Here is an 8,398-nt window from a genome sequence, read left to right as displayed (position 1 = left end):
TAGAGAAATATCTTTATTCTTTCTTTTTCTAAAGAAACAGCCCTTTCCTTTCCTTTCCTTTCCTTTCCTTTCCTTTCCTTTCCTTTCCTTTCCTTTCCTTTCCTTTCCTTTCCTTTCCTTTCCTTTCCTTTCCTTTCCTTTCCTTTCCTTTCCTTTCCTTTCCTTTCCTTTCCTTTCCTTTCCTTTCCTTTCCTTTCCTTTCCTTTCCTTTCGGAACCTTCCCTTCCCAGAACCTTCTCTTCCCCTTGTAGACACCAAAGCCCAGAGAAAACCATTTTTGTGGTTTTTTTTCCTTTCTTTTCAAAGCTTTTGCTTTAAGATGTTTTTTCCTTCCAGGATAATCTGATGACTGGAGCACAGTGACTGAACTTTGGGACTGGTGTACAAAGGGATCAGGTCACCATCAGATGTTTCTGGAGAAGAACCAGCTCATTTGCTGTTCATGAAGCCATTTTTTAGTCAATACACAGCTGTGACAATTATTTTAGGAATTATCTGAGTCCTTATCTGGATAAAAAAAATTATAGGAGTGCTTGTTTGATTATCAAAACATGGGTATTAGGGCTTGGCAAATGAAGAGTTAAGACACCTGTGCACTTTCATCCCAAAGCATCTTTGAGCTGCAGGACACAAACCTCAGATCGATGAAGTGACTGCAAAAGTTCTTGGAGCACACACAATTCATGTGTGCGCTGAAAAAAAGAAATCAGGAAAAGTGATGGAAAATTTGAAATTAATAATCCATCATTTAAGCACTTACATCCCCTATATGGGGTTGCAAACCTGTGTTATCACCCAGCATAAACAACCTGGAAATTCTTTCCACAAATGCCAGGCAGACCCTGCCTAGAGTGGTTTGAGAGAATTTGTTCACTCTGTAGGGGGTAGAGAAACTCTGTGGATGAAGTTAAGTTTATCTCTTCAAACAGGTACCTGGATGTTGCCCAGGCTGCCCAGAGCAGCTGTGGCTGCCCCTGGATCCCTGGAAGAGTCCAAGGCCAGCTTGGATGGGGCTTGGAACCACCTGGGACAGTGGAAAATGATCACTTCCAAACCATTCCATGATCTATGATTCTGTGTATGTTTTCCCCACAGGAGAGCTAAAAATTCACATAAATGAGCAGCTGTAAGTGCCTCATTCCCCTCCTCACCACCACCATCCTGCCCCACTCACAGACACCCCACAGGCCCCTGCAGTGTGTGCTCCTCTCTTCCTGACATCCATCCCTGGTGCCACCTCTGTGCACCTCTCTGCTGGATTTATTTGCTTTATAGGATATTGTGTGGCAGGCTGCAGCACTGCATTCCACCAGCCACACAGTGCCAGGAAGCTCAGCACAGCCCTGGTAAATAAATAAAAATAAGTGCAATAATGCCCAAAGTCACAGAAACACAGAAGGCTGGGGGTTGAGAAGGACCTCAAAGATCACCTGGTTCCAACCTCCCCATCTTCTCATCATTGTCAGCCTTGGTGGCTCTCAGGCCAGACCCATTTAAAGCAGCTTTTCCTTGCCAAAGCTTCAGAGGAGCAGAATCTCTAGAACTCAGAGAGCTGCCAAAATCATACGAGTCAGAAATAATTTCAAATTCCCATTAAAAAAGCCTCTCTAACAGAGATGCTACGTGGACACCACTGGTTTGTCACCTGTCCTCTGGCCACTGCAGTGACCTACAGAATTCCCAGGGCTCTGTGCCAGAGCCAAATGTCTCCCCCAAGCACTCAGCTCTTTCAACATCTTTGGGGTACTTCACCCTCTTCCCCTGCCACAAAGAGATCAGAAACTGCTCAAATTAAATTCATTTATTAATGGAATGGTTTTAGTAGACCAAAATTGATTTGGATGAAAGGAATGCTTGTCCTTTATGGCTGCCAGAAAAAGTAAATATTGTCTACAGACATTACACAGCTTTCTTTTAACCAAAATTAAATACGGTCCGGAGCAAAGCAAGCAATCTGTAGAATTGTATTGTTATATGCTGCTGTTACAAACTATTTACATTGGATAAAAACCTGGTGTCTCAAAGCCAGCTACAACCCTAGGTGATTACTGTTGTGATCCTGTGTGTGTCCTGCCCTTATCTCCCCATTTTGCTATCAGATATAAATCAGGCATTAGCGAGGTTAAGAAAAGTGAGTGATCCCAAAACAATCACAGAACGAGCTCTGAGCAGCAGAGACAGAGAGTGAGTGTTCCTCCCCACCACCCAGCACTGCTCTGTCACATTCCTTCCAGATTCAAGGAGTTTAACCCCTCCCTGCAGCTCTTCCCACATCCAACCATCTGTCTCTTCAATCAACTTACTTTCAGTGCCAGGAATCCCCACGAAGGTGATCCCTGGTAGGAGAATTTACATTGTAAAGGTACACATTTCAAAGGAGCACGTTTTCCTCTAGCAGTGCTGTGTGCTGCCCCTGCACGTTCACAGTAAAACCACGTCAAATAAATATTTGAGGGAATCAGCACAGTGAGTCCAGTTTCACTTTCCAAACGGAAAGTGGCGTGTCTGCTTTCAGTGGTGGCATCAGAGGTTTAACACAAACCCAGTTTTGCTAAGTCACGATCAGGAACAAAGAAATCCTGCCTAATTACAAAATACTTGATTAACAACTCAGCCAAAGGGGTCGATTTACTGTACACCAAAGCTACTTGCTGAAATAGGACTGAAAAGGAAATAATCCTGAAAAGGGCTTCACTTCTGGGTTTCACAGCAGACATACAGCACAGAAAGTTCTTTTTTCAGTTTGCAGAAAAAGGATCATTCAGAATACTTTGTCCATCCAATCAAACATTACTCTGCTGTAACAACATTGTTCTCAGTTCCCTCTCTCTTTGGTCCTCCTGCCTGTATTTCTCCTCCAGCTTTTGCTTTTCAGAGTCCACACTGTAAAAAGTAGAATCTGTGCTTCTCCTGATCTTCTCAAACTGACTGAAATCCGCCACGTACTTTCCATTTGGGGAGAGGGAAACCACAGGCACAAACTCGTAGCCCCAGTGGATCTCCTCGGGGACGTAGGAAGTCCTGCTCTGGCAGACAGCACTGGTGGACTCCACCGTGGCATTCAGGAGCACCACGAGCTCAAAGTCCTTCTCCTTGAGGTTTTGAGGTGTGAGGTCTCTCAGAGGGCTGGTTTCATCCAAAATGTGGTAGAAGGTTAAAGGCAGAATGAGAAATGGGCTCTCCGAAGAGGAGTCAACATTGAATTTGACGCTGGCTTGGTTCAGCAGAATCCTCTCCCCTTCTTTGGTTTCATAGGTCTGGAGAAGCTTCCCAGAGAGCTGACACTGTATCAGGAGGCTCTTCCTCATGTTTGCCACTCTGATCACCAGGCAAAGCTCCCCATTGTGTTTGGTGATGACAGCACAGTGGCTGAATTTAATGGTCTCTGCCCTTTTCTTCGGCCTGGCAATCTTGGCCAGGAAGGTACCTGTGATGAAGATCTCAATCAGGGTGGTGATGACCAGCTGGGCCACAAGCAAGAAAATGGCGTGGGGACACTCCTCGGTGATGAAACGAAATCCATAGCCAATGGTTGTCTGGGACTCCAGGGAGAAGAGGAATGCCCCAGTCAAGGAATCCACATTCTTCACGCACGGCTCCCGCTTCGGGGAGAACTTGTTCATCTCCAGGTCGCCGTGAAGGAAGGCGATGGCGTAGTAGATCACCCCGAAGAGGAACCAAGTCATGACAAAAGTAGCAGCAAACAGGGTGAGCTTGTACCTCCACTTCATGTCGATGACCGTGGTCCACAGGTCCTGCAGGTAGAGCAGGTAGATGCCGTCGACCTTGTCGATCCTCACGTTGCTGTGGCCGCTCTTGGACATGACGCGCGGTTTGTGCGCCTTGAGCATGGCGCCGTCGATGCCGCCGTTGACCAGGGCCACGCGGGACATGTTGATCTTCGTGGGCTCCATCCTCACTGCTTCAGTCCTGGGGAGAGAAGAAAACAAAGAAAACTGCTGCTTAATGAAGCCAGAGCTGACCCCGAGGAGTATTTGAAAATGTTGATGGAGAGAAGCACAAGCATCATCTAAACACGGCAACAGGGAATAAAAACAGCTGGAATATAAAGTTACCACCGTACAGTATCTGACATCACAAACAATTTGGTTTTTATTTTTTCCAGGAAAAAAAAAATCTTTCTTTGATTCTTTGATTCTGGTGCCTGCCAAGTACGGAGAAGTAGGTTTCTTTTATGATAGCCTGCAAAAGAAATTTGTCAAAGCTGAAATTTTATATCAGTACTTTATTTCTGTAAAAGGCATTAAATATATATTTTTTTTTCCTTACGTTTCTTTAGAGAAGAGGCTCTTTTTGATTAGTGAGCAGGTTTTCTTTAATGCCCTGAAGAGAGACATCTGATCAGAATTAGAGTCGCTGGGCTCAGAACGCAGATCCAGCTCACCACCTCTGTCCCTTCCTGCGACAGAGGCAGAATGAGCCAGACCAGCTTTCACTGGGAACAATTAACTTCCACAAGTGATTTACTCAGTCGGATCTGGCTCTTTGTGACGGACCTACAACCAACCTAGAGGGAAACAAAACAGACCTGAGCACATCAAAGGCGAGGTCTGCAATATTTACACCTGGGTGCAACACTCTGAAGCTGCCTGCACTGGACAGCACTCCCAAATTTTAAGCTGTCTGAGGGAAGAAAAAAAAATTAAAAAAAGAAAGTAATTCACAAAGTCAGCATTCTAAACGTGGGCCCTGACCTGCACGACCCCAGCAACTGGAGCACCAGACCCCTGGGTTTGTTTACTGGGCACCAGGCTGGATGGAGAGGGAGAGTGCGAGCACAGGGGCTGGGCAGAGCCCCCGGGGCAAGGCAGAGCCCTGCCCGTGCCAGCTGGAGGAGGCAGAAGCAGGATCCTGCTCACAGGACCAGACAGAGATTACGTAGAGCAAGGACAGTGCATGTTATAGTCGTTCCCAACAACAAAACTTCCTGCTGACAAAAGCAACAAAGAAAAAAAACATCCCATGCATCCTTTGTGCTTTGGCAGGTCTCACAAAAAGGCATTGTTTTGTCCCATTGTTTTCCTCAAAAAGAGCCTCCAAGTCAGTGATTAGTTTTCGCCAACTGCTGGAAAAAAAAAAAAAAAACGAAAAGAAAAAAAAAAATGTCTTCCTTATAGCTACTTAAAAGAATTTTGCAGGAAGTACAAGATATATTTGTGGGACACACATGTGCCAGCCCAGGACATCAGCATAATTGCTCCCTGAAGTACTTTTCCTGTTATGTCAATTAAGGAGAATTTTTGTTTGTGACTGTACTCATCACACTCTTGCAGGTTTTCTGGGAAAGGGTAATTAAACTTAGCCCTCATTAACAACTGCAGCTCATTCCAGTTTTGGTTTAATCACCAACATTTCTCCTCCACAGCCCTGAACCATTGCCACAGATACATATTTATGTAAGAAAGGAGTGCATCCACGATCCCAGTAGGAGATTCCTTATGTGACAGTCAAATCAACACACAGAGCGCAGCATGTCCGGATAATAAACAGGAAAAAACCTTCAAGTGATCTGAAAAAGAACAACGGCAGGAAATGTGGGGGCTGGGGAGGACTGTACATGCAACTGCTCCTCAGGCCAGCCCAACGCCAGCACTGCTGCCAGGGGGAGGCAAAAATGTGCAGCCTCTAAAGGGAAACCCTTCAGCAAGTGCATGTTCCTTAGGGAAGAGGCTCCATTCCCCCACACCAAGCCTGTCCCTGGACAGGACATGGATTTAAAACCAGCCCAAAGTCTGTTCTGAAATCAGTACACCTCTGTCTCTCAAGCACACCTCCCCTTAGACTCCACCTGCACCCTGTCAGGATGAGTTTCCCTGCTGTGCCCGAGGTATTTGAGATCTCTGCTCCAGTGTTGGAGGCACACCCCCATCCCACCCCCGGCTCAGCCCACCTGGAGAGCTGCTCCTGGGAGCAATTCCCAGGGCTGACAGCTCCTCCTGCCCTGCAGGTCACAGGGATGGGGACAGCCAGGGCTCCACCATCTCTCCTTGGAGCTCCAGCAGGTGGGTTTGGGCTGCAGGATCAGGGCCAGAGTTATGTGCAAAGGCAGGGATGGCCCAAGGGCACTCAGCTCTCCACACTCCCCATGGCTCTGCCATGCCCAGGAGACCCAGATCCTGCACCAGGGGTTGGTTTATGTGTGAGATGCAGTGGGAATAACAACAGTTAAACAATCATGGAATGGTTTGGGTTGGAATGGCGCTTAAAACCATCCAGTGCCACCCCTGCCATGGCAGGGACACCTTCCACTGTCCCAGACTGCTCCAAGCCCCAGTGTCCAACCTGGCCTTGGGCACTGCCAGGGATGCAGGGCACAGCTTCCCTGGAAAACCTGTGCCAGGGCCTGCCCACCCTGCCAGGGAAGGAAAAGATTCCTTGCCCTCTCTCTGCTCTGCCCTGGGATAGGCTGTTCCCTGTCCAAGAGCCCCAGATGAAAATAATCCTGAAACTGCAGCAGCCTCCCACATTCCCAGACCTGCTGAAGGACAGAACCACAGACACGGCACCAAATGCCACAGCAGAAAAGTTCCCCCCAAAAAGATGGGAGAGAGGAAGGAATTTTCAAGGCACAGTCTCTTCCCTGGGCTGCACTAACAGATCTGTAAAATTTGCCAGTTCAGGTTTTAAGCTAAAAAGTGAAGTTTTGGTCTGGCACACTCCAGGCTGCTCCAGCTCCCAGCCAAGGCTGCTCCTCACTGTCCATCTCCCTGTCCTATGTGTAATACTGATCCCACATGTGGCACAGGGGGAAATTTTGGAGCCTGCCATAGGTGAATGAAGCTTTTTCAGAGCTCTCTCATCACGTTTTGTGTCCTCTCCTGATTTGTGACAAAGTTACTCAGCTTTACAGCCACTTCCTGAGATGGATCCCAGCCAAATCCTGATGCTTTTTTTGGTGGCAGGGTATTTTTTTGTGTTGATTTGCTTCCTATTTTCTTTTTTTTTTTTTCTTCTCTCACATCACTCTTTCCTGCGTGATCCTGAATTCCTCTAGTGCTCTTTTCCTCCCCAGGGAAATTCCTCTTGGTTTCCTTTCCCTGCAGAAGTACTTCCCTTCTCTGCCACAGTGACATGGGAAGAGAGGATCTGTCACGCTGCCTCCCTTATCAGTGGCAGCAGCCAGCAGCAATCACTTGGAGAAAGAAACTCTGATGAAACCATCAGGAGAAAAAAGAACAAAAAGGCTTCAGATGAGGATTCTCTCCTGCTCCCGTTTCCCCACTGCTTCCTGACTGAAGTGACCACTATAATATCCCAAAATAAATTATTTATGGGTGTCTGCATGTGTAAAAAAACACATTATAGCACCTGCATTATTTCCCATCTTATAGAGGCACCTCACACTCTCTGCCCTGAAAATCAACCCCAGCCAAAATACTTTGGTTTGTTTGGTTTGTGCTCACTCTAAATCACAAAGCACATCTACCACAGTGAGTTAACATGAGCAAACAAGCTTAAATAATTGAGTAATATACATTTTTAATTTTAATAGAGTAATATATATTTTTAAATTAAAAGAACAACTTCTGTCTGTTCCCTCGCTGATTTTACACCAATAAATTACTTTTTATTGCTGTAAATCAAAGTGGAGCTGCAAAAAAACTGAGCTGAAGCAGAGTTAAGGTAACACACTTCAAGAGGGAAGAAAACGAAATTGTCTCAGGCTTGTCTAGCATTCTAAATTTGAATTACCTCCTCTCCTCACCAGCCCTTTTGGAGCAGCCAGAGGAGCCTCCAAGTGCAGCGCAGACAAAGCCAATAAAACACAGAGCTACATACCAAGCCACCAAGCATGAATACCTTGACCTTAAGGTAATTCCAGCAGCCAGGGGTGTAAGCAGCACACTGCCACTGCTTCCAGGGAGCACATTATCAGGGAGCCAGCCTGCACACACGCAAAAATGTTCCTCTTGCATGGAGCCAGCTTTGCTTGTGCAAGATCTCTCTTGGCAGACACAAGTGATTAAAAGCCTACAGGAGCATGACTTGTTCGAAGGGCCTCAGCTGTTTTCCTTTTTTTTTTTTTTTAATTTTTTTTCCCCTCAATCAGATGTGGCTTTGCCACTGGAGCAAATCCTCACGCATGCTTCGCTGCCACTCCGAGACGGGGGCAGAACTTGAGCTGTTTTTTCAAGCAGCACACAAAAAACCATTAGCAGGGCTTGGCAAGGAGAAAATGAAAAGCCAGGGGGTGAGGAAAGAAAACATTGAGGAGGGCTGCATAATCTTCAGATCTTTCCTGGGTCTGATGTGGTTCAGTAGGTTACAAAAGTGCCTCCTGAATTCTCAGTGCTCCGCGTAGCATGAACGTCCTCCTCCCCCTGGGCTGTGCACCAGGTTATGCTGTACAGCTGTCAGCCAGCAAAATCCTCCTCCG

At 46.6% G+C, this 8,398-nt stretch overlaps 1 protein-coding gene across 4 annotated transcripts; it reads right to left on the bottom strand.

The window, feature by feature from the left end:
* Positions 1 to 660: 660 nt before the first annotated feature.
* KCNJ15 (potassium inwardly rectifying channel subfamily J member 15) lies at positions 661 to 7,996 on the bottom strand. 4 transcript variants are annotated; one of them, XM_014272174.3, is made up of 2 exons: positions 7,801 to 7,996; positions 661 to 3,930 (listed from the first exon to the last, which is right to left on the bottom strand). In XM_014272174.3, the coding sequence occupies exons 1-2, from the start codon at positions 7,935 to 7,937 to the stop codon at positions 2,784 to 2,786; spliced, it is 1,284 nt and encodes a 427-aa protein (XP_014127649.2). In that variant the 5' UTR covers positions 7,938 to 7,996; the 3' UTR covers positions 661 to 2,783. The 4 variants fall into 4 exon arrangements, with proteins under 4 accessions (XP_014127649.2, XP_074390015.1, XP_074390022.1 ...); XM_074533914.1 differs by having other exon boundaries at positions 666 to 3,930; positions 7,714 to 7,994; XM_074533921.1 differs by lacking the exon at positions 7,801 to 7,996 and adding an exon at positions 4,716 to 5,026 and having other exon boundaries at positions 666 to 3,930.
* Positions 7,997 to 8,398: the final 402 nt, after the last annotated feature.

Source organism: Zonotrichia albicollis, chromosome 2 (assembly GCF_047830755.1).
Source record: "Zonotrichia albicollis isolate bZonAlb1 chromosome 2, bZonAlb1.hap1, whole genome shotgun sequence".
Taxonomy (NCBI): domain Eukaryota; kingdom Metazoa; phylum Chordata; class Aves; order Passeriformes; family Passerellidae; genus Zonotrichia; species Zonotrichia albicollis.
The sequence above is the reverse complement of the archived record's forward strand: the minus strand, read 5'-3'. Positions and strand labels throughout refer to the sequence as shown.

Coding starts and splice junctions, on each gene's coding strand:
- KCNJ15 (XM_074533914.1), bottom strand. CDS start 7,937: ATGCAAGAGGAACATTTTTGCGTGTGTGCAGGCTGGCTCCCTGATAAT. Junction 3,931..7,713: donor AGGGCTGGTGAGGAGAGGAG/GTAATTCAAATT, acceptor TTCTCTCCCCAG/GACTGAAGCAGTGAGGATGG.